Source organism: Ranitomeya imitator, chromosome 3 (genome assembly GCF_032444005.1).
Source record: "Ranitomeya imitator isolate aRanImi1 chromosome 3, aRanImi1.pri, whole genome shotgun sequence".
NCBI classification, from domain to species: Eukaryota; Metazoa; Chordata; class Amphibia; order Anura; family Dendrobatidae; genus Ranitomeya; species Ranitomeya imitator.
Genome location: NC_091284.1, coordinates 416,535,933 through 416,562,587, shown reverse-complemented (window position 1 = coordinate 416,562,587; position 26,655 = coordinate 416,535,933). Strand labels below are relative to the sequence as shown.

General features: G+C 45.6%; 1 protein-coding gene across 5 annotated transcripts in view; it reads right to left on the bottom strand.

Moving 5' to 3' along the window:
* PABPC4 (poly(A) binding protein cytoplasmic 4) overlaps positions 1-3,080 on the bottom strand; it is a 71,606-nt gene extending 68,526 nt beyond the window's left edge. For 3 of the 5 annotated variants that reach the window (XR_011319302.1, XR_011319303.1, XM_069757176.1), the window contains exon 1: positions 2,270-2,610. Coding sequence is in view for 2 of the 5 variants with exons in the window: in XM_069757176.1 (XP_069613277.1) it covers positions 2,270-2,462 (193 nt within the window). In the remaining 3 variants the exon portion in view is untranslated. Of the gene's footprint in view, positions 1-2,269 lie in introns of all 5 variants that reach the window. The other 2 variants (XR_011319304.1, XM_069757175.1) reach the window with 2 other exon arrangements.
* Positions 3,081-26,655: the final 23,575 nt, after the last annotated feature.

Sequence of the window (26,655 nt, the reverse complement as noted above, 5' to 3'; positions counted from 1 at the left end):
AGGAGAGTAGTGGGTATTGCACGCTTACTATCTGCTGTACCTGTATTTGCCAAATTTTCTAGGTGCAAGATGCACAAAATTAGTGATAACCAGGGCTGTGGAGTCGGAGCCCATTTTGGTGGAGTCTGTCATGGAAATTGAGGAGTTGGAGGTTTGGCTTACCGACTTCACAGCCCTGGTGATAACATGCAGTACCCACACCTCTGTGACTAACATAAGAGCATAGTGGTATCAGATGCAAAAACACTTTTGCAGTTCAGTGTGGTGTGCATGTGTCATCAATGCCCATTAAAAGGGACTGTCAGTACAGAATGACTGTTCAGACTAAGTACAGGTGTCTGGAACATCATAGCAGGGCCAAACATTTAAAGTGAACCTGTCAGTAGGATTGTGCATAGTAACCTACACAAAGTATCAGGTCGCTGCCATTATACTGCATAAAATGATACCTTGGTTGATGAAGTTTGTCTTGTGGTCGTTTCTCAATCTTTATTTTCAGTTTTGTGTTAATGAGATTCTCGTGCCCCAAGGTGGGGTCGGTGTATGTGGTGCTCTGATTAGATATTCATAATACAGCCCGCTGGCAGGTCACTGATCTGCCCCCTAGTTTGCATTGAATGCAGTGGCGGCGCTGGGGGAGGGAAGGGTGAGTCGGCGTGCAGCGGCCCACTACTGGCACCGGCCCTTCTGGCATTTGCCAGAACTGCCTGATAGCCAGTCCGGCCCTGGGGGCAGGTCAGTGAGGGATCAGTGACCTGTCAGCATTATGAATATACAATCAGAGCACCACATAACCCACCCCACGAGCAATATCATTACCACAAAACCAAAAATAAAGATTAAGAAACAGCCACAAGACGGATTTCATCAACCAAGGTATCATTTTACTCAGTATAATGGTGCCGACCTGACACGGTGTGTAGGTTACTGTGCACAATCCTGCTGACAGGGTCACTTTAAATGAACCTTCCCACCTATCTCTGCACCCCCTCTTTGACAGCTCTGGTAGTTGGAAAGCAAGCAGGCGAGAAGGTGCAATTAAAGGAACGATCAACACAGAATCACTGTTCAAACCAAGTCCCATCACTAAGTGCTTCATGGCAGGGCAAGTGAGAAGGTGCACTTAAAATGTTTGGCCTCGCCATCATGCTTCAGGTGCCTGTACTTAGTCTGAACAGTCAGTTACAGCAGTTTGTCTGTAGCATCATCAGTTTATGGAATATCATGACTGCAGTCAAGTCTATCAGAAGGTAGGATTGGCGTTTCAGTGATGAATGGGGTATAAATGAATAATTTGTAACAGTTAGCAAGGCCGAAAAAAGACATTTGTCCATCCAGTTCAGCCTACATTCCGTCAGAATATATCCCCAGATCTACGTCCTTCTAAAGAACCTACCGTAATAACTGTAAGATACAATATTGTTACGCTCCAGGAAGACATCCAGGCCTCTCTCTTGTACTTTATCTAAATTGCTGCCTGCAACTTTTTTTTTTTATTTATTACTAAAAGGTTTATTTTGCCTCCATTCACATTGTATCCGGATGGGAGCAAGGTTGGAGACATCATGTTTACTGATACCTGCCAGGATAAGAGCATGATCAGCAGTTATCATTAGAAGTTTTTTTTGGAGTAACCACCCCTGCCTACCTGAAAGGTAATTTCAGTAAAGAAATCAGCAAAGCTCGAGAAAAAAAACAAATGCATGTAGTCTGGGCACTGTATTAGGACACCACTACATAAGGCTGTGTGCGTAAGACTTAAGATTATGTTCACACTTAGTTTTGTTTTTTTTTGGGGGGGGGGGTGTGGGAAGATTATTTTGGAGCGGAACTCTGCAAATCGTCCAAAAAAATTTGGGAGCTTTCCACTCCAAAACCTCAGCAAAAAGACACAGCCTTAGTACCTTCCGACATATCCTGGAACGTCCCCAGAGGCCTCCATTCACCAAAGGCCAACATTTGAGTTCTGGGAGTGTTGACTATATGGAGAGTACAGCAGACTGCTTTCCTATTTAGGGGGGCAACTACAGAGAAACCCATTCCACTTTTACGGTGTTCATATGGTGACGGATGCTTCAGCCTCCATCCTGTCTGTGGTCAGTGTCCGGGGGCACACGTAAGTGCATGTGCCCGATGGTGGGCACGGACGCAGTGCTGTCAGATGGGCTGAAGCAAATCGGCAGCGACACACACAAAGCCAACCATACAGCGACATGACAATGACATCCAGCAGCTTGGCCAGGCAGTGAGCCAACACAGCCATACTCACCATCTGCAGGCTGCTGGAAGTTGACATAGGCATAACCAAGGGACCTTCTTGTGATCATGTCCCTGCACACCCGTATAGACAGCACAGGCCCAGCTGGACTAAACTTCTCATAGAGCATGGCTTCTGTGACATCTGGATGGAGGTCACCCACATACAGGGAGGCCATAGGATAACTGCTAGTGGCTGTGTGCATCACCGCACTACAGGCCCGGGGATCTCCACAGGAGAAGTCACCGGCAGCGACTGCACGACCGCTACCACACCGATGGGAGGATGGGCTCGGCGGAGTTACACTTGTGATGAGAGAGTCATGTGCTCAGGCTGGTGCTTTCACTACATGCAACGTAACGGGCAAGGAGCAGTTGACCGGCTGCCGTTCCGTGGAGAGACCGGGGGGTTACAGTCTTGCGAAGTGACCCGTGTACCGAGCAGTGTGTGTCTTGCAGTTACCCCTCTTATTTATGTCTTTAGCTTTGCGCCCCGGTCGCCCTCAGGAAAGCACCTTGTAGCCGGCACCCCGCTCGGCAGCGAGTACAAGAGAGGCCGACAATAGCTGGAAGCACGGCTTTTATATCCAGGTCGCAGGTGTACCGGCCTAGCCCTTTAGTCACAGCGCCCTCTGGTGCGCGCCAACCATATAGCAAGTAGCAACGCGCCATATTGCTAGTGGCGTGTAAGTTTTCCGTTTCCGCCTGTTTAACTCATTTTTCCGGTTTGTGTTTTTTTTTGTTTTGTGATCTGTTAGAAGCCGTTGGTGTGGCCCTGCGAACATGAAATGCACGTCTGTTCTGTAATGTCCCCACCCCCCAACTACGCATGACTAGAAACAGAGCTGTGCGCATGCGTCAACTTCTTCCCTTCCCACTCGTGTACTGTGGCACTAGAATTTCAGTCCCACACAGTGGTTATTTTCTTTGCACACGAGGGCTTCGGATGGCAGCGTACTTCCCTTCTTCCTCCCTGAAACCCCGCCTACTCCGCATGCGTCCTGAGTACTTATCTTTAACACTGGGTATGCAGGACATGCGTTTTATGCGGATGCGTCCGCATGCGGCGATTTGAGGTGTGCGGCGACCGCACAGGAATGCAAAATTTTGCGTTCCCGTACGGTCGTCGCACACCTCAAATCGCCGCATGCGGACGCATCCGCATGTCCTGCGTGCCCAGTGTTAAAGATAGGTACGCAGGATGCATGCAGAAGTAGGCGGACCTAAACGGCGGAATTTCATGGAGGAAGTAAATATGCAAATTGCCTCTTCTGAGAGAAAGAGGACTTAAACTCTATAGCGCCACCTGTTGGAAGTAGCGATCCTACAAGTCACAATCAACCCTTTTACGAGTCGTGTAATATGACTTTGGATGAAGTACACAGCCATCCACAAAGCCCCCATACGCAAGTGTGAACCCGGCCTTACAACATTGTCAGAGGTCCCTGCTTCATAGGACAACTGCCTCGGCACCTGCAAAAAGCGATGTTCCACACACAGGGATGCTAGTATGTATGTGGCTCAGTGAAAAAGCATGGTAATGTTCCTAAGGGTGAGCCAGGTGTTGGTGTATTGTGCAGATTTGCTGTTGCATGTACTCTGTTTATAGGGTTGTGCATGATCTAACTACTTGGTCCCAATAAAATAAAAAAAGCTTATACTCCCCTCCCATGCTGGCGCTGTTCTAGCGGTGTCGGCACTTGCTCTCTCCAGGGCCCTACTGTGATTGATGTGATCAGCCAACCACTGCTGGCGTCACTGTCTCCACCTTGGAACAAACTGAACATGAGAGGAAGTCCGGGCAGCAGCTGATCTCTGATTTCCTCTTCATGTTCAATTCGGTCGAAGGTGGGAACAGTGACGCTGATTGGGCATCAGGCACCACCTGTCATACAACCACACGAGCTCCAGGAACGTGATACCACTGGAACGGCGCCTGCACGGGAGGTGAGCATAGGCTTTTTTATTTTATAGGGGTCAAACATTTAGATCATGAAAGGGTTGTTGTCCTAGTAGTGGGAAACCCATTTAAAGCTTGCAGTGACTCTTATGTGTTTGTAGACTTGTACATTTGCACTGCACTGTGACGCTTCTCCTGTGCGGGGAACGGGCGATCATGGGATTACAGGTACATGATTTGCATACATGTGCTGATTAGACTTAGGCAGCTTTGCTCAGTGCAAGTGTATTGAGCGAGGCCAGACACGTCTAGTCGGAATGTGACTGGAAATGTTCAAATCACATACTTGCCATCACATGGCTGCCTGACAGCAGAGATTTCTCGCAGTGCACGTGCTTGAGGATTCACAAGTCTACAGTCACATAGAGTGACTGCAGACTTGTACCCTAAGGCCGGCTTCACACTTGCAAGTTTTACGGACGTAAGAGCGCAGAAACTACGTCCGTAAAACTCGCAAAACATACGGCACAATTATTCTCTATGCCCCTGCTCCTATCTGCCGTATTAAACTGATCAGTATTATACGGCTTCCTACGGCCGTAGAAAATTGCAGCATGCTGCGTTTGTCACCGTATTGTGCAAATTAAACGTCAATGAAAGTCTATGGAAGCCCCAAAAATACGGATCACACACGGACCAGCAGTGTGACTTGCGAGGAATACGCAGCGCTGTTAGAGAGAAAAGCCGGCAATTCATTACGGTGTGCAGTAAAATCACACTGACAGCTTCCAGTAGATTAGGTAGAATAAATATGTACACATAGAATAGGTATATAATATATATATATATATATATATATATATATATATATATATGTGTGTCAGTAGACATATATATATATATATATATATATATATATATATATATATATATATATATTAATATTTCATCCAGCGCGATATAGCAGAAAGCCGGTAATTCAATTACCGGCTTTTGCTTTCTCCTTCCTAAACCCGACATGATATGGGACATGGTAAACTAAACAAAAGAAAAAGTAGGCCCAAAACAAGGGGGAGTACACCACACAGGAAATATATATATAACCAAAACAGCTTTATTAACACATATATGCAAAAGACAGAATACATATTAAAAACATTAAAAATAGGGAAGAAAACACTGAACCCTATATAAGCACAGGCCCAAAATAAGGCCAAAAACCCACACCTACCCAAACCGAGTACAGTACATATGCCTATAGTTTAACCATAACCAAAATTACCATCATGATACCATGTCACAGAATGCCCAAAGAAAAGTCCCTGCAAGAAATACCAAAGGGACAGGAGGATGTCCTAGGATAAAGACACGTGACCCACCAGGTTAGTATGCCATGATGGCGATCTGGGCAAAGATGATGGTAAAGTAAGCACAAACACACGGTCGTGCCGGCCGTGGACTCAACATGCAAAAAACCAAAGCATAATAAACACTGCATGTAGTCCAGTGCCTACTCATGCACTGACTGCCCGGAAGCAGGAGGCCCCATGGAGGGAAAAATGAAGGCAAAATGCCGAATAATACCTATCCGAGGCAGGGCAGTGAGGCATATGAACCCAGAGAAGGAGAAGGTGCGGGCACCAGGCACCCAACGCGTATCGCCATGCACTGGTGGCTTCGTCAGGGGTGATGCCTGCAGTATCTGCCCTTTGCTTAAATATCATATAATTAGCGTCTTACCAAGAAACAGCTGCGTAGCGGCCGAGGGGGTCGCATGGAGAGCGCGTAGTGGCGATATCTGCAAGCCGGGCCCGGCATGTGTGCACTGCGCATGCGCCGGCATCTAGGAGCGGAAGTGTACACTCTGCTCCCAGTCACCATGGCAGCACGTGCATTGCGCTTGCGCGCGCCATATAGGCAAGTACCATGAGCGCCGAGGACACAGAGAATCACCGTGATCGGTGATAGATAAAGGTACACACATCGGAGCATACATTCCCAGTCACCCTAGCAGCACGCGCACTGCGCTTGCGCGTGCCATATACGCAAGTACAGAGAGCACCGAAGACATAGAGGATAATAATAATAATAATTTTTATTTATATAGCGCCAACATATTCCGCAGCGCTTTACAAATTATAGAGGGGACTTGTACAGACAATAGACATTACAGCATAACAGAAATACAGTTCAAAAGAGATACCAGGAGGAATGAGGGCCCTGCTCGCAAGCTTACAGACTATGAGGAAAAGGGGAGACACGAGAGGTGGATGGTAACAATTGCTTTAGTTATTCGGACCGGCCATAGTGTAAGGCTCGGGTGTTCATGTAAAGCTGCATGAACCAGTTAACTGCCTAAGTATGTAGCAGTACAGACACAGAGGGCTATTAACTGCATAAAATGAATTAGAACATGATGCGAGGAACCTATTTTTTTTTTTTATATAAATAGGCCACACAGGGATCGTTAGGTTAATGCATTGAGGCGGTAGGCCAGTCTGAACAAGTGAGTTTTTAGGGTATGCTTAAAACTGTGGGGATTGGGGATTAATCGTATTAACCTAGGTAGTTCATTCCAAAGAATCGGCGCAGCACGTGTAAAGTCTTGGAGACGGGAGTGGGAGGTTCTGATTATTGAGGATGCTAACCTGAGGTCATTAGCGGAGCGGAGGGCACGGGTAGGGTGGTAGACTGAGACCAGAGAGGAGATGTAGGGTGGTGCAGAGCCATGGAGTGCTTTGTGGATGAGGGTAGTAGTTTTGTACTGGATTCTGGAGTGGATGGGTAGCCAGTGTAATGACTGGCACAAGGTAGAGGCATCGGTGTAACGGTTGGTGAGGAATATGATCCTGGCAGCAGCATTCAGGACAGATTGGAGTGGGGAAAGTTTATTAAGAGGGAGGCCGATTAGTAGAGAGTTACAATAGTCCAGACGAGAATGAATAAGTGAAACAGTAAGAGTTTTTGCAGAGTCGAAAAGAGGATCACCATGATCGGTGATAGACACAGGGGCACACAATAAGGCATGAAGGTTTCAGGGGAGACATGCGTCCTAAAAGCTAAATTAGCTAATGCAATAAGCGCCGAGGACATAGAGGATAATCCAGATCGGTGAAAAACACAGAGACACACATCGGAGCATACACTCCTCTCCCAGTCACCATGGTAGCACGCGTACTGCGCTTGCGCGCGCCACATAGGCAAATACAAAGAGCGCCGAGAACATGGAACATCACCGTGGTCGGTGATGAACACAAAGGCACACATCGGGGCATAATGGCTTCAGGGGAAAACATGCGTCCTAATGGCATAATAGGCTAGCGAAGCCAGATGCAATCCCAGACGCCAGAATGACACACATCATAATAAAGATCAAGGGGAATTAAGCGAGCCCCGGAAAGTAGAGCAATGCACCCAAAACATATGTCAAGGCAAATAATTAGCACTTATGGCCATAGGGCATGTGCACACATAAAGAACAGCAGTAGTGCCGAGCCCAATAAGTTGTAATAAAGCCCCCACCCCCACATGGGAATGCACAGGGACTAAATACCCAAGGCCACCCTATATATATTTTTGTCTCTTCCTGCTAGTGATTTCTTTTTCAAAAGCATCAAGAGTGGCCTTAAGCTGCCCCTGGAACGGTGCCACCAGCGAGTTATGATAAAAACTATTTAATTTACCCTCACAAATCTGGAGTTTATCCTTCAGTGACCTCAAGACCTCCTGATCATGGTCAATCAGCATATCCAAAATAATAAACGAGCATTTAGATAAACCAGACTCCCACGTTTTCTTAAATCCATCATCCGCCTCCCAGGCTGGGAATATTTGTACCCTGAGACCCCTGGGGACAATGCCCACTCGTCTATATTCCTCCAGGGTCTTTAAATTCCACCAGGTTTTAGCATACGTTTTATGCAAATTGGTGAGTTCCCTGGTCACTTGCTGAAAGCCATCAGTCACAGATCCACTGTCAAATATACCCCCACTATCATCACTAAACAGATTCTTAGCCTGGCTACTCCATGCAGCCTCTCTCGCTGCCAAATCCATATTGAATAAAAAGCAAATATAAACAATCTAGGCAAAATGTTAAATATCAAAAAGACCGTGTGCCTACACCCCGAAGATGCGGGTAACAAGCACCGCATATACAGACAATGTACCAAATATAGAAAGAATGTGGGACATGTGTCTGTATGTTTATTTAAATTTGCCTCCATCCTTTTTCCTTATTCAGGTGTTTGGGGCTTTTTTATTTACCTGTTTCTGTGTGGAGTATAGGGTGGCCTTGGGTATTTAGTCCCTGTGCATTCCCATGTGGGGGTGGGGGCTTTATTACAACTTATTGGGCTCGGCACTACTGCTGTTCTTTATGTGTGCACATGCCCTATGGCCATAATTGCTAATTATTTGCCTTGACATATGTTTTGGGTGCATTGCTCTACTTTCCGGGGCTCGCTTAATTCCCCTTGATCTTTATTATGATGTGTGTCATTCTGGCGTCTGGGATTGCATCTGGCTTCGCTAGCCTATTATGCCATTAGGACGCATGTTTTCCCCTGAAGCCATTATGCCCCGATGTGTGCCTTTGTGTTCATCACCGACCACGGTGATCTTCCATGTTCTCGGCGCTCATTGTATTTGCCTATGTGGCGCGCGCAAGCGCAGTACGCGTGCTACCATGGTGACTGGGAGCAGAGTGTATGCTCCGATGTGTGTCTCTGTGTTTTTCACCGATCAGGGTTATCCTCTATGTCCTCGGCGCTTATTGCATTAGCTAATTTAGCTTTTAGGACGCATGTCTCCCCTGAAACCTTCATGCCTTATTGTGTGCCCCTGTGTCTATCACCGATCATGGTGATCCTCTATGTCTTCGGTGCTCTCTGTACTTGCGTATATGGCACGCGCAAGCGCAGTGCGCGTGCTGCTAGGGTGACTGGGAATGTATGCTCCGATGTGTGTACCTTTATCTATCACCGATTACGGTGATTCTCTGTGTCCTCGGTGCTCATGGTACTTGCCTATATGGCGCGCGCAAGCACAGTGCACGTGCTGCCATGGTGACTGGGAGCGGAGTGTACACTTCCGCTCCTAGATGCCGGCGCATGCGCAGTGCACACATGCCGGGCCCGGCTTGCAGATATCGCCACTACGCGCTCTCCATGCGACCCCCTCGGCCGCTACGCAGCTGTTTCTTGGTAAGACGCTAATTATATGATATTTAAGCAAAGGGCAGATACTGCAGGCATCACCCCTGACGAAGCCACCAGTGCGTGGCGATACGCGTTGGGTGCCTGGTGCCCGCACCTTCTCCTTCTCTGGGTTCATATGCCTCACTGCCCTGCCTCGGATAGGTATTATTCGGCATTTTGCCTTCATTTTTCCCTCCATGGGGCCTCCTGCTTCCGGGCAGTCAGTGCATGAGTAGGCACTGGACTACATGCAGTGTTTATTATGCTTTGGTTTTTTGCATGTTGAGTCCACGGCCGGCACGACCGTGTGTTTGTGCTTACTTTACAATCATCTTTGCCCAGATGGCTATCATGGCATACTAACCTGGTGAGTCACGTGTCTTTATCCTAGGACATCCTCCTGTCCCTTTGGTATTTCTTGCAGGGACTTTTCTTTGGGCATTCTGTGACATGGTATCATGATGGTAATTTTGGTTATGGGTAAACTATAGGCATATGTACTGTACTCGGTTTGGGTAGGTGTGGGTTTTTGGCCTTATTTTGGGCCTGTGCTTATATAGGGTTCAGTGTTTTCTTCCCTATTTTTAATGTTTTTAATATGTATTCTGTCTTTTGCATATATGTGTTAATAAAGCTGTTTTGGTTATATATATATTTCCTGTGTATTGTACTCCCCCTTGTTTTGGGCCTACTTTTTCTTTTGTTTAGTTTACATTTGGTACTGTTTAGACCCAGGGTTTGAGTCCCACTGACCGTGGTGCCCCCATTCTTTCTATATTTGATATGAGACATGGTTTACATACAGTAAACCATCTCATATCACCATTTTTTTGCATAATCCACACTAGTAATGTCAGTAGTGTGTCTATGCAAAATTTGGCCGTTCTAGCTAGTAAATTAAGGGGTTAAATGGCGGAAAAAATTGGCGTGGGCTCCCGCACAATTTTCTCTGCCAGAGTAGTAAAGCCAGTGACTGAGGGCAGATATTAATAGCCTGGAGAGGGTCCATGGTTATTGCCCCCCCCCCCCCCCCCTGGCTAAAAACACCTGCCCCCAGCCACCCCAGAAAAGGCACATCTGGAAGATGCGCCTATTCCGGCACTTGGCCACTCTCTTCCCATTCCCGTGTAGCGGTGGGATATGGGGTAATGAAGGGTTAATGCCACCTTGCTATTGTAAGGTGACATTAAGCCAGATTAATAATGGAGAGGCGTCAATTATGACACCTATCCATTATTAATCCAATACTAGTAAAGGGTTAAAAAAATACACAAACACAATATTAAACATTATTTTAATGAAACAAAAACAAAGGTTGTTTTAATATTTTATTGAACGCCCAATCCAATCACTGAAGACCCTCGTTCTGTAACAAAAAAGAGGGCGCCTCTTATGATCTCGAGCCTGGGAGCTTTCTAGGAAAGTTCCCACGATCTAGGAACAACCAGCAGAGGGCGCCTCACCGCAAATGCAGGTAAATATAGGTCAATGACCTACTTTACCTACATTCTCCGGGGTTTTGCAGACATGAGCAATGTTGCATTAGCAAAGCTCGTGGCTGCAAAATATTTTAACCCCTTCAGATGGATTTACATCGTTGGACAGATCTGCGGAAGGTAAGGATATTGTTGGTTTATTATGTTTTTTTTGTTACAGAACGAGGGTCTTCAGTGATTGGATTGGGCGTTCAATAAAATATTAAAACAACCTTTGTTTTTATTTCATAAAGCAAGGTGGCATTAACCCTTCATTACCCCATATCCCACCGCTACACGGGAATGGGAAGAGAGTGGCCAAGTGCCAGAATAGGCGCATCTTCCAGATGTGCCTTTTCTGGGGTGGCTGGGGGCAGATATTTTTAGCCAGGGGGGGGCCAATAACCGTGGACCCTCTCCAGGCTATTAATATCTGCCCTCAGTCACTGGCTTTACTACTCTGGCGGAGAAAATTGTGCGGGAGCCCACGCCAATTTTTTCCGCCATTTAACCCCTTAATTTACTAGCTAGAACGGCCAAATTTTGCATAGACACACTACTGACATTAGTAGTGTGGAATATGCAAAAAAAAATGGGGATGTGAGATGGTTTACTGTATGTAAACCATGTCTCATATCATGTCGGGTTTAGGAAGGAGAAAGCAAAAGCCGGTAATTGAATTACCGGCTTTCTGCTATATCGCGCTGGATGAAATATTAATATATATACATATATGTGTCTCCTGACATATATATATATATATATATATATATATATATATAGTATATATATATATAGTATATATATATATATATATATATATATATATATATATATATAGTGTATATATATATATATATATATATATATATATATATATATACAGTGGGGCAAAAAAGTATTTAGTCAGTCAGCAATAGTGCAAGTTCCACCACTTAAAAAGATGAGAGGCGTCTGTAATTTACATCATAGGTAGACCTCAACTATGGGAGACAAACTGAGAAAAAAAAAATCCAGAAAATCACATTGTCTGTTTTTTTAACATTTTATTTGCATATTATGGTGGAAAATAAGTATTTGGTCAGAAACAAAATTTCATCTCAATACTTTGTAATATATCCTTTGTTGGCAATGACAGAGGTCAAACGTTTTCTGTAAGTCTTCACAAGGTTGCCACACACTGTTGTTGGTATGTTGGCCCATTCCTCCATGCAGATCTCCTCTAGAGCAGTGATGTTTTTGGCTTTTCGCTTGGCAACACGGACTTTCAACTCCCTCCAAAGGTTTTCTATAGGGTTGAGATCTGGAGACTGGCTAGGCCACTCCAGGACCTTGAAATGCTTCTTACGAAGCCACTCCTTTGTTGCCCTGGCGGTGTTCTTTGGATCATTGTCATGTTGAAAGACCCAGCCACATTTCATCTTCAATGCCCTTGCTGATGGAAGGAGGTTTGCACTCAAAATCTCATGATACATGGCCCCATTCATTCTTTCATGTACCCGGATCAGTCGTCCTGGCCCCTTTGCAGAGAAACAGCCCCAAAGCATGATGTTTCCACCACCATGCTTTACAGTAGGTATGGTGTTTGATGGATGCAACTCAGTATTCTTTTTCCTCCAAACACAACAAGTTGTGTTTCTACCAAACAGTTCCAGTTTGGTTTCATCAGACCATAGGACATTCTCCCAAAACTCCTCTGGATCATCCAAATGCTCTCTAGCAAACTTCAGACGGGCCCGGACATGTACAGGCTTAAGCAGTGGGACACGTCTGGCACTGCAGGATCTGAGTCCATGGTGGCGTAGTGTGTTACTTATGGTAGGCCTTGTTACATTGGTCCCAGCTCTCTGCAGTTCATTCACTAGGTCCCCCCGCGTGGTTCTGGGATTTTTGCTCACCGTTCTTGTGATCATTCTGACCCCACGGGGTGGGATTTTGCGTGGAGCCCCAGATCGAGGGAGATTATCAGTGGTCTTGTATGTCTTCCATTTTCTAATTATTGCTCCCACTGTTGATTTCTTCACTCCAAGCTGGTTGGCTATTGCAGATTCAGTCTTCCCAGCCTGGTGCAGGGCTACAATTTTGTTTCTGGTGTCCTTTGACAGCTCTTTGGTCTTCACCATAGTGGAGTTTAGAGTCAGACTGTTTGAGGGTGTGCACAGGTGTCTTTTTATACTGATAACAAGTTTAAACAGGTGCCATTACTACAGGTAATGAGTGGAGGAAAGAGGAGACTCTTAAAGAAGAAGTTACAGGTCTGTGAGAGCCAGAAATCTTGATTGTTTGTTTCTGACCAAATACTTATTTTCCACCATAATATGCAAAAAAAATGATAAAAAAACAGACAATGTGATTTTCTGGATTTTTTATTCTCAGTTTGTCTCCCATAGTTGAGGTCTACCTATGATGTAAATTACAGACGCCTCTCATCTTTTTAAGTGGTGGAACTTGCACTATTGCTGACTGACTAAATACTTTTTTGCCCCACTGTATATATATATTTTTTTTTTTTTTTTTTTTTTTTAACACATGGATCCCTTGTATATCCGTATGTCGGTTTTGCAAGCCTGCGATAAAAACACGCAGTACGGATGACATACGGATTACATACGGAGGATGCCATGCGCAAAAAATGCTGAAACACCCTGCCTACGGAGGAGCTACGGACCACTATTTTCGGGACTTTTCAGCGTATTACGGCCGTAATATACGGACCGTATTTTCATACGCTGAGTGTGAAGCCGGCCTAAGACAGACCAACTCCTTAAAGAAGTACTGAGGAACCTACAGTTGTGGCCAAAAGTATTGACACCCCTCCAATTTTGTTATATAATACTCAGTTTCTTCCTGAAAATGATTGCAATCACAAATTCTTTGATATTATTATCTTCATTTAATTTGTCTTAAATGAAAAAACACAAAAGAGAATGAAGCAAAAAGCAAAACATTGATCATTTCACACAAAACTCCAAAAATGGGCCAGACTAAAGTATTGGCACCTCAGCCTAATAATTGGTTGCACAACCTTTAGCCAAAATAATTGCGACCAACCGCTTCCGGTAACCATCAATGAGTTTCTTACAATGCTCTGCTGGAATTTTAGACCATTCTTCTTTGGCAAACTGCTCCAGGTCCCTGATATTTGAAGGGTGCCTTCTCCAAACTGCCAATTTTTAGATCTCTCCACAGGTGTTCTATGGCAGAGGTCCCCAACTCCAGTCCTCAAGGCCCACCAACAGGTCATGTTTTCAGGATTTCCTTTGCATTGCACAGGTGATGCAATTATTACCTGGGCAAAACTAAGGAAATCCTGAAAACATGACATGTTGGTGGGCCTTGAGGACTGGAGTTGGGGACCTCTGTTCTATGGGATTCAAGTCTGGACTCATTGCTGGCCACCTTAGAAGTCTCCAGTGCTTTCTCGCAAACAATTTTCTAGTGCTTTTTGAAGTGTGTTTTGGGTCATTGTCCTGCTCGAAGACCCATGGCCTCTGAGGGAGACCCAGCTTTCTCACACTGGGCCCTACATTATGCTGCAAAATTTGTTGGTAGTCTTCAGACTTCATAATGCCATGCACACGGTCAAGCAGTCCAGTGCCAGAGGCAGCAAAGCAACCCCAAAATATCAGGGAACCTCCGCCATGTTTGTAGGGACCGTGTTCTTTTCTTTGAATGCCTCTAACTCTATGTTGATGCCTTTGCCCAAAAAGCTTTACTTTTGTCTCATCTGACCAGAGAACATTCTTCCAAATCGTTTTAGGCTTTTTCAGGTAAGTTTTGGCAAGTGGGGTCTTCCTGGGTCTCCTACCATACAGTCCCTTTTCATTCAGACGCCGACGGATAGTACGGGTTGACACTGTTGTACCCTCGGACTGCAGGGCAGCTTGAACTTGTTTGGATGTTAGTCGAGGTTCTTTATCCAACATCCGCACAATCTTGCGTTAAAATCTCTTGTCAATTTTTCTTTTCCGTCCACATCTAGGGAGGTTAGCCACAGTGCCATGGGCTTTAAACTTCTTGATGACACTGCGCACGGTAGACACAGGAACATTCAGGTCTTTGGAGATGGACTTGTAGCCTTGAGATTGCTCATGCTTCCTCACAATTTGGTTTCTCAAGTCCTCAGACAGTTCTTTGGTCTTCTTTCTTTTCTCAATGCTCAATGTGGTACACACAAGGACAGAGGTTGAGTCAACTTTAATCCATGTCAACTGGTTGCAAGTGTGATTTAGTTGTTGCCAACACCTGTTAGGTGCCACAGGTAAGTTACAGGTGCTGTTAATTACACAAATTAGGGAAGCATCACATGATTTTTCGAACAGTGCCAATACTTTTGTCCACCCCCTTTTTTATGTTTGGTGTGGAATTATATCCAATTTGGCTTTAGGACAATTCTTTCTGTGTTTTTTCATTTATGACCAATTAAATGAAGATAATAATAACAAAGAATTTGTGTTTGCAATCATTTTCAGGAAGAAACTGAGTATTTGACAGAATTGGAGGGGTGTCAATACTTTTGACCACAACTGTAGGTGGCATATTTATGCATAGAGTTACTTTTCATATACGTAGGCTCAAAGATTTGGCCACCTAGAGACAATTTTTTTAATTTAAATGCATGTATTTGGGGCTAAAAATCATTTTTGCAATTGAGTTCATTAAAATTTTTGCACTATTTTACTTTCACAGGCTCTTTGCTTCCCAGTACATTTCACCTTTGTGTTCTGTGGTCATAAAGCATTTGAAAGGAGCTCAGAAAAAGACAGATAAGAGTTAGAAACTCTGCCATTGACTGTAAGGGATCATTCAAACGTCTGTGCAAATCGGTCCAATCACAGACTGTAATGAATTGACTGGCCACAAGAATCCCAAGAGGAGCATGGGATATAAGTGGTATAGTACTGCAGTGCGCAGGCGCCGGAAAGGTCAGAGGCCCGGCGCCTGCGCACTGCAGTACTTTGTCTGCCCTCAACAGGGCAGAGCAAAGTACACCTGCGCCGGAGCCGTGGCTGAAGATCAGAAGAGGACGTCTTGTAATGAAGATGGGAGGCGCCGGAGCGGACCAGAGACACCCATCCGACCTGACAAGCAGCGGGACCGCCCCTGGGTGAGTATAATATAACGTCTTTTTCTCCTTTTTCAGGTAACATCGGGGGCTTATCTACAGCATTACAGAATGCTGCAGATAAGCCCCTGATGCCGGTGGACTTACCTCACCCGCGATTTTCGGGGTGACAGGTTCCCTTTAAGTCTTATTTATTAGGGTGATGATAACCAAAACTATAACGTTGAACAACAATGGTGGACAGTATTCATAGTAGATGATCGAATAGTGAATGATGTTGATGTACAAGGTGGATGTTCAGTGAATAATCATAGTGGATGACTGGTGAAAAACTGTAAAGAATAACAGCATTTCAGTATATGCATATACAGGGTGCAATCACATAAATAACTGGGACATTACAGCAGAAATTATACAGAGTGCATTACACAGTAATTCTGCAGCACTGCCCTATAAGAACCTGAAGACCCACCTCTTCAGACAAGCCTACAACCTGCAGCTACCACCGATCGACCAAACCGCTACATGACCATCCCTACCCTCACCTACTGTATTCTCACCCATCCCTTGTAGATTGTGAGCCCTCGCGGGCAGGGTCCTCATTCCTCCTGTACCAGTTATGACTTGTATTGTTTAAGATTATTGTACTTGTTTTCATTATGTATACCCCTCCTCACATGTAAAGCGCCATGGAATAAATGGCGCTATAACAATAAATAATAATAATAATAATAATACTATACAAAGATGCATCTATCTAAATGCAGAGTACACCTGAACCTAACTGCAAGCTGCAAAGCACATCTGCCTAACTATATCTGACTATAGGAGCTGCATAAGGCTTAAATACTAACACAAACATAAGATGCATTAAACCTTTATAAACGTACCGAGATCCGTTAGGACAGGGGTAAGGAAGTAAGCGAGACAGGAGCATGTGTGCCTCTGTTCAGACCTGAGGAAAAAATGGCTACTGAAGCTTGTCTTCCACAAGAAGAATGAGGGCGGAATTAACCCATAAGACATTGCTCTTAGGAGGGAAAGGTTGGTAAACAACATGAAAAGTAGGCAACTGATGACCTCCAGTGGCCACAACTTGAATATCATGATAATTAACTTTCTGCACATTAAGATGGGCAGAACACTCCCCGCTTGGCGTCAACAGATGCCACAATTAGGTTCTTTTGGGGAAAATAATAATACAAGCTCGGTAACGGGCCTGAGAAACAGTTTGTTCTCCCCAAGCTTGCACACTCTGACCTCTACTTTCTGCACTTTCCCATCTTTACTGGGAAGGGTCTTAACGACTAGGCCAAGTGGCCACTCGTTCCGATGTGACTGACTGTCTTTGACGAGTACAACATCGCCAGATTGAATGTTTGGGCGGTCTTTCTGCCACTTATTAGGGTCGGTGGATCTTCTTATCCGAAGTCCGTGTCTCGTTACAGATGTACCCCAGTACCACCTTGCTATTGGTGTAGAACTCTGCATCCTTGATCTTCAGGCTCATCGCATCCGAGATCAGTTCGGCCAACTCAACTGCGAGGACAGCAGCACAGAGTTCCAGTCTGGGTGTCGTGTGTTCACGAAGTGGCGCCAATTTCGTCCGACTCATAACGAACCTGATATGGCATTGTCCGCTTACGTCTATGGTTTTGAGGTACGCTACTGCTGCAATCGCTTTGACTGATGCATCACAGAAAATACAAAGTCTTTGCGTTTTGACCTCTGTGGATGGCACAGGAGCATACGGTCGCTTCACATGAAGGTCGGTCAGAGCTTCAAGAGACTTCCTCCACTCTGTCCACAGGTCAGCCTTTACCGCTGGAAGTGGATCATCCCAATCAGTAGTGTCTTGGGTGAAGTCCCTGAGCATCAGCTTTCCTTGGATGGTTACTGGAGCTACGAACCCCAAGGGGTCGTATAAACTATTCACGAAGGAAAGAACTCCTCTGCGCGTGAAGGGTTTCTCATCCTTGCTGATCTGAAAGGTGAAGGTATCTGTCTTCAGGTCCCACAGCAATCCAAGGCTCCGCTGCATGGGAAGGCGGTCGATGCTGAGGTCTAAATCATTTAGATTGCTGGAATAGTCTTCAGAGGGAAAGGCTTCCATCAACTCTCGGCTGTTGGAAGAAATCTTGTGTAATCTTAGGTTAGACTGAGCGAGCATGTCACGAGTCCTCTTTAGTAGACTGATTGCGGCCTCACTTGTCGGTGTGGACTTCAAACAGTCATCCACGTAAAAATCCTTTTCCACAAAGGACCTGACGTCCGAGCCATACTCTTCTTCACCCTTTTTGGCAGAATGTCGGAGGCCGTAGATTGCGACCGCTGGGGAAGGGCTGTTCCCAAAGATGTGTACCCGCATCCGGTACTCTGCGATGTCTTTGTCCGGGTCGTTGTCACGGTACCAGAAGAACCTCAGGTAGTTTCTGTGTTCCTCTTTGACGAGAAAACAGTGGCACATCTGTTGTATGTCAGCCATAAATGCCACTGAATCTCTACGGAAACAGAGTAATACTTCCAGAAGTCTGTTGTTGAGGTCTGGGCCCGACAGTAAATACATCATTCAATGACACGTCTTCGCATTTGGCACTTGAGTCGAATACCACTCTAATTTGACCTGGCTTCTTAGGATGGTACACTCCGAAGATGGGCAGGTACCAACACTCCTCTTCGTGTCGAAGTGCAGGTGCAATCTCTGCGTGGTTGTTCTGGAATATCTTTCCCATGAAGGTAAAGAAATGTTCCTTCGTCTCAGGTGACTTCTGAAGCTTGTGTCTTAGGGAGATGAATCTGCTGTAGACCAATTCCTTGTTGTTGGGTAGGCGTCTCCTGTGAGGTCGAAATGGTAGAGGTGCGACCCAACTATTCGACGTATCCTTGACTATTTGTTCGTCCATGATGTCCAAGAATATCTTGTCTTCTATAGACATCGCTACCTTGTTGTCTTCCTTCGTCCTGTGGAAGACTGTACATCCTATGTGGTCTTGTTCACCTTCACAGGCGTGGTCTTCGTTGATAGGAACTGAGAAAGGGCAAGGTAGGGGAGTGCTGCTCGGTAGTTCCTTTACCAGCAGACTATTGTGACACGGCTGGAAGAGAGATGGACGTCCATTTTCTAGTGTGCTGGTAAGCATACTGTTGACTGAGACCGGCTTGTGTGCTCCTCCTAGACAGACATCTCCTACAATGACCCATCCAAGGTCTTGCCTCTGAGCGTATGGAGCATTCCGTGAGCCATTGATATATTCTCTAGTCTTGTGGACTCGTAGTATATCTCTTCCCAGAAGTAAAGCTATTGGCGCTTCTGGTTCCAACTCAGGTATCAGGTGGGCTATACGCTTCAGGTGGGGGTGATACGTTGCCACCTCTGGTGAAGGTATCTCAGACCTGTTGTCAGGAATCTGGTTGCACTCCAGGATGGTCGGTAGTGACAGACAGGTCTGGCCATCCATGGACTCCATTTTGTATCCGGTTGCTTTCCTCCCCGCCGTCTCGACGGTACCTGAACATGTCCTAAGGGAGTAGGGAGAACCGGGGCCTACAATGTTGAAGTTGTCAAAGAAGATGGACCTGGCTAAAGACCTATTACTGTGGTCATCCAGGATTGCATATATCTTGAGCGCTTTGTCTCTGTGGCCTGTTGGATAGACTCGGACAAGGCAGATTTTTGAGCAGGATCTTCCTCCCGTGAGTCCCTTACAGATCTCCGTACATTGAGAGATGACCGCGGGGGTGTCTTCTTCGGTGTTCTTCTGCTTCTCATCGTGCTCCTCTGCCTGTGTGTTGTGAATTCTGTTGTCGGGCTCCCTCCTGTGGTCATGAATGGTACTTCGGCTGGTTCTGTCCATGGACTTCCTCTGGTGGGTGTTTCTGAGTTTCCTTCCACAGGTGATGAGGTTAATTCGTTAGCTGGCTGCTCTATTTAACTCCACTTAGATCTTTGCTCCATGCCACCTGTCAATGTTCCAGTATTGGTCTAGTTCACTCCTGGATCGTTCTTGTGACCTGTCTTCCCAGCAGAAGCTAAGTTCCTGCTTGTATTTTCTTTGGTTTGCTATTTTTCTGTCCAGCTTGCTATTTTTATTGTTGTCTTGCTTGCTGGAAGCTCTGGGACGCAGAGGGAGCGCCTCCGCACCGTGAGTCGGTGCGGAGGGTCTTTTTGCGCCCTCTGCGTGGTCTTTTTGTAGGTTTTTGTGCTGACCGCAAAGCAACCTTTCCTATCCTCAGTCTGTTCAGTAAGTCGGGCCTCACTTTGCTAAATCTATTTCATCTCTGTGTTTGTATTTTCATCTTTACTCACAGTCATTATATGTGGGGGGCTGCCTTTTCCTTTGGGGAATTTCTCTGAGGCAAGGTAGGCTTTATTTTTCTATCTTCAGGGCTAGCTAGTTCCTTAGGCTGTGCCGAGTTGCATAGGGAGCATTAGGAGCAATCCACGGCTATTTCTAGTGTGTCTGATAGGATTAGGGATTGCGGTCAGCAGAGTTCCCACGTCCCAGAGCTCGTCCTTTATTATCAGTAACTATCAGGTCATTCCGTGTGCTCTTAACCACCAGGTCCATTATTGTCCTGACCACCAGGTCATAACACCTGTGACAACACTCCTGGAGGTGGTCTAGGGTGCAAGGCTGTATTGTGATCCGTGCTGCTGCAGTCTGCACATTTCACGTTAGCTCCACAATCCCTGGCGAAGTGAGAGGTTGTAGCACAGCATTTGAAGCAGATGTTGTTTTTCTTGAGGAAACCTTTGCGATCCTCTAAAGTCTTCTCCCTGAAGGCTCTGCACTTTAGTAGAGGATGTGGTTTCCTGTGTAGAGGACACTGCTTACTGACATCCTGAGGTTTGCTCTCTTCCGTAGGGGGCTTAATTATCTTGTGAGGAAGACCTGTGGAATCAATATTAGTTTTATGGACTGCCACGGGTGTCTTACTGGGTTTGACACCAGGGGTAGTGGAACATGACAGAGTGAAATCAAAACTAGGGTCATTTCTGATCTTGGCTTGCTGGGTGACAAACTCAACAAATACAGTAAAAGGAGGGAATGGTACGTTATGAATTTGTTAAATAACAAAAGATGCAGCACTCACCAGATTCTTGCTGAAGATAGGTCCTTTATTCGCTTAAAGCGATGTGAGACATTATGCGGAGAAGCGCTAGAACATACAAACTTGAAATACGAAATTTGAACTGCATTACTGCACTAGAAATATGAAAAATGAGAGCGTTTAGCACATAAAAATGGCCAGTTTTATGTGTACCTGGTAGCCACTTTACGGCATCTCTCTTATACCAGGTCCTACGCTTGCCTTACCTCGCTGAGAATAAACGTCTACATCTGAATGGGTACATGTGAAACCTCTTCCTAGACTAAAATTCTCTCTCTCTCTATGGAGGGGTATTGGACCTGCTGTAATTAAAACACCTGTGGCTAGAAGGCGGAGTGCACGATCAGAAGGCTAGAGAATAAATTTCAAAAACCTGACCTGCACATCCAAACATAGACTAAGTGTGAACAGGTGCTGAACCTAGAGTCGCCAACTCGTATATAGTTAAATAAATAAGGCAGCACACTGCAGCGCTAGAACATACAAACTTGAAATACGAAATTTGAACTGCATTACTGCACTAGAAATATGAAAAATGAGAGCGTTTAGCGCATAAAAATGGCCAATTTTATGTGTACCTGGTAGCCACTTTACGGCATCTCTCTTATACCAGGTCCTACGCTTGCCTTACCTCGCTGAGAATAAACATCTACATCTGAATGGGTACATGTGAAACCTCTTCCTAGACTAAAATTCTCTCTCTCTATGCAGGGGTATTGGACCTGCTGTAATTAAAACACCTGTGGCTAGAAGGCGGAGTGCACGATCAGAAGGCTAGAGAATACATTTCAAAAACCTGACCTGCACATCCAAACATAGACTAAGTGTGAACAGGTGCAGAACCTAGGAAGATGTTTCACATGTACCCATTCAGATGTAGACGTTTATTTTCAGCGAGGTAAGGCAAGCGTAGGACTTGGTATAAGAGAGATGCCGTAAAGTGGCTACCAGGTCCACATAAAATTGGCCATTTTTATGCGCTAAACGCTCTCATTTTTCATATTTCTAGTGCAGTAATGCAGTTCAAATTTCGTATTTCAAGTTTGTATGTTCTAGCGCTGCAGTGTGCTGCCTTATTTATTTAATTATGCGGAGAAGCGGCAGGAAAGAGGATTAGGTGCGGGGGAGAGGAGAAGGACTACGGCCGTTTCACGCAAAATGCGCTTCCACGGGTCCAGGACCTGGACCCGTGGAAGCGCATTTTGCGTGAAACGGCCGTAGTCCTTCTCCTCTCCCCCGCACCTAATCCTCTTTCCTGCCGCCTCTCCGCATAATGTCTCACATCGCTTTAAGCGAATAAAGGACACTATCTTCAGCAAGAATCTGGTGAGTGCTGCATCTTTTGTTATTTAACAAGTTGGAAAGTCTGTCTGCTTTATATGCTAAGCATCTGCAAACACATAGACTGGTGGCTTGAAGTTTATGCCGAGACTTCTCCTATACTGTTACTGCCTGTGAAGATTAACACATCGAGTGCCGCTCAGTTCCTTTTCTGCGGGTCAGTGTACGTTATGAATTTGTTTATACCGTGAACCATGTATAATCCACCTTTCTTGAAGATTGTAAGGAAGTTTTTGTACTATTGGATTGACACCCCTAGCAGTGTCTAAAAATGCCAATCCAGCCAAGTGACCTTCCTTCTGGGCAACCTGTAACTCTATCAATAAATCACTCAATTCTCTAAGTCTTTGATAACCCTTGGGCCCTATCTTAGGGAAATCATCAATTTTTTTGAATAAAGCATTCTCTATTACTTCTACGGACCCATAGCATTCGTCAAGTCTTTCCCACACTTTACATAGACCTATGTGTGGGTATTCTATGGTAATGTCTCTTAGTCTTTTAGCATGCTCGACCGATTCAGTTCCAAGCCACTTTACCAGGAGATCTAACTCCTCACTACTAGAAAGGTCCAGTCCCTGAATGGCGTTCTGGAATGAAGCTCGCCATGACCTATAGTTTTCGGCTTTGTCAGTGAACTTTACAAGTCCTTTTGTTACCAGTTCTCGGCGGGCAAAGAACTTTGCCAAGTCTACGGTGGCTTGATCAGTGTTGGTACGAGCCGGTATGTTATAGCCGTGTCTAGTGTGTGGTGCATCACCATACCTGTGAGACGCTCTTGGCTTCAGACAGTCTGCATAGTACCTTTCTGGTGAAGAAGATGTCTTTTTAAGGTGAGGTGGGAGCTGTACCTTCTTCTCAGTGGAACGGTAGCTGTGGTCGACTCCTCTGTGTTGGACGTCTTCTTGTTTGCAGTAGTGAAGTTCGGGGTTGGATCGATGATAATCGATGTAGGCTGATCGTTGTAGTCTGTCGAGGGTGTTGTCCATGCTGGAGTGTCGATGAACGTACTCTGCAACGCACTGAGCTGGATCTTGCTGCTCTAGATCTGTTCCAAGAACGTTGCTGCATCCCTCATAATCAGGATCCTTCATGGCTTCCAAGTACTCTGCCTTAGCTATTGCAGCTGCTGCCTCTTTGTCTGCCATAAGTCTTTCTAGAGACACTTGCAGGCGCGCACTTTCTGCCTCTTGCTCTGCCCGCAAACGTGTGGTTTCGGCTTGCAGGCGTGCAGTTTGTTCTGCCTGCAAAAGTGCCTTTTCTGCCTCATGCTCTGCTTGTCTCAGCTTTAGATGCATTTCTTTCTCAGCAAATGAGGACCTCGCTTTGGCTGCTTCAGCTTCCGCACGAGCGACAGCAGCCAGCTCTGCTAATGATGACCTGTTAGAGCTTGCTCGTGACCTCGTCTTGAGTGAGGATGTGCTGTTTCGAGACATTGTGCGCTTAGCTGCGTACTGTTGAGTGTTTTGGCGGGAAACCGAGTCTATGTGCGGTGAGCTTCCGCGTGGCGGGAATGATGTAGCTCTTCTTGGCGGGCTGCAGTATAGTTCTGCGGCTGTATGGCGGCTGCTGTGATACCCGAATGTGGAGTCCAACATACGGCTAAACCTTCATCCACATCCCAGCAAACAGACTGTGTTGATGCTTAAGTCTTATTTATTAGGGTGATGATAACCAAAACTATAACGTTGAACAACAATGGTGGACAGTATTCATAGTAGATGATCGAATAGTGAATGATGTTGATGTACAAGGTGGATGTTCAGTGAATAATCATAGTGGATGACTTGTGAAAAACTGTAAAGAATAACAGCATTTCAGTATATGCATATACAGGGTGCAATCACATAAATAACTGGGACATTACAGCAGAAATTATACAGAGTGCATTACACAGTAATTCTGCAGCACTGCCCTATAAGAACCTGAAGACCCACCTCTTCAGACAAGCCTACAACCTGCAGCTACCACCGATCGACCAAACCGCTACATGACCATCCCTACCCTCACCTACTGTATTCTCACCCATCCCTTGTAGATTGTGAGCCCTCGCGGGCAGGGTCCTCATTCCTCCTGTACCAGTTATGACTTGTATTGTTTAAGATTATTGTACTTGTTTTCATTATGTATACCCCTCCTCACATGTAAAGCGCCATGGAATAAATGGCGCTATAACAATAAATAATAATAATAATAATACTATACAAAGATGCATCTATCTAAATGCAGAGTACACCTGAACCTAACTGCAAGCTGCAGAGCACATCTGCCTAACTATATCTGACTATAGGAGCTGCATAAGGCTTAAATACTAACACAAACATAAGATGCATTAAACCTTTATAAACGTACCGAGATCCGTTAGGACAGGGGTAAGGAAGTAAGCGAGACAGGAGCACGTGTGCCTCTGTTCAGACCTGAGGAAAAAATGGCTACTGAAGATTGTCTTCCACAAGAAGAATGAGGGCGGAACTAACCCATAAGACATTGCTCTTAGGAGGGAAAGGTTGGTAAACAACATGAAGAGTAGGCAACTGATGACCTCCAGTGGCCACAACTTGAATAACATGATAATTAACTTTCTGCACATTAAGATGGGCAGAACACAAGTGATCATTCTGGAAATTGTAGTTGTGTAAAATATATATAAACTGCTCAAAAAAAAAGGGAACACTAAAATCCCACATCCTAGATATCACTGAATGAAATATCTTTATTTATTACATACTGGAATGTGTTGAGAACAATAAAACCTAAAAATTATCAACGTAAATCACAACTAATATCCTACGGAGATCTGGAGTTGGAATGATGCTCAGTAGTGTGTGTGGCCTCCACGTGCCTGTATGGTCTCCCTACAATGCCTGGGAATGGTCCTGAAGAGGTGGCAGATGGTCTCCTGAGGGATCTCCTCCCAGACCTGGACTAAAGCATCCGCCAATTCCCGGACAGTCTGTGGTGCAACGTGACACTGGTGGATGGTGCGAGACATGATATCCCAGATGTGTACAATCGGATTCAGGTCTGGGGAATGGGCAGGCCAGTCCATAGCTTCAATGCCTTCATTTTGCAGGAACTGCTGGCACACTCCAGCCACATGAGGTCTGGCATTGTCCTGCATTAGGAGGAACCCAGGGCCAACCGCACCAGCATATGGTCTCACAAGGGGTTTGAGGATCTCATCCCGGTACCTAATGTGTTGTGAATTCTGTTGTCGAGCTCCCTCCTGTGGTCGTGAATGGTACTTCGGCGAGTTCTGTCTATGGGCTCCCTCTGGTGGCTATGAGTGAAGCTGCTGCTTCTGAGGTTCCTTACACAGGTGACGTGGTTTATCCTTTGGTTGGCTGCTCTATTTAACTCCTCTCAGATCGTTACTCCATGCCAGCTGTCAATGTTTTTGCATTTGTTCAGTTCGCTCCTGGATCTCTCTGGTGACCTGCCTTCTCCTGCAGAAGCTAAGTTCCTGATAGTCATTATTTGTTCACTGTTTTCTTGTCCAGCTGGTTATCATGATTTTGTCTTGCTAGCTGGAAGCTCTGGGATGCAGAGTGGCCCCTCCGCACCGTGAGTCGGTGTGGAGGTCTTTTTTGCACACTCTGCGTGGTCTTTTGTAGGTTTTTGTGCTGATCGCAAAGTTACCTTTCCTATCCTCTGTCTATTTAGTAAGTCTGGCCTCCCTTTGCTGAAACCTGTTTCATTTCTGCGTTTGTGACTTTCATCTTTACTCACAGTCAATATATGTGGGGGGCTTCCTTTACTTTTGGGGAATTTCTCTGAGGCAAGGTAGGCTTTGTTTTCTATCTCTAGGGCTAGATAGTTCTTAGGCTGTGACGAGGCGCCTAGGTCTGGTCAGGAGCGCTCCACGGCTATTTCTAGTGTGTGTGATAGGATTAGGGCTTGCGGTCAGCAGAGCTCCCACATCCCAGAGCTCGTCCTGTATGAGGTTTAACTATCAGGTCATTCCGGGTGCTCCTAACCACCAGGTCATAACACTAATGGCAGTCAGGCTACCTCTGGCGAGCACATGGAGGAGTGTGCACTGCAGCCCTCCAAAGAAATGCCACCCCACACCATTACTGACCCACTGCCAAACTGGTCATGCTGCAGGATGTTGCAGGCAGCAGATTGCTCTCCACGGCATCTCCAGACTCTGTTACGTCTGTCACATGTGCTCAGTGTGAACCTGCTTTCATCTGAGAAGAGCACATGGCGCCAGTGGCGAATTTGCTAATCCTGGTGTTTGTGCAGACACATGCATATTTGTGGCCTGCTGGAGGTCATTTTGCAGGGCTCTGGCAGTGCTCCTCC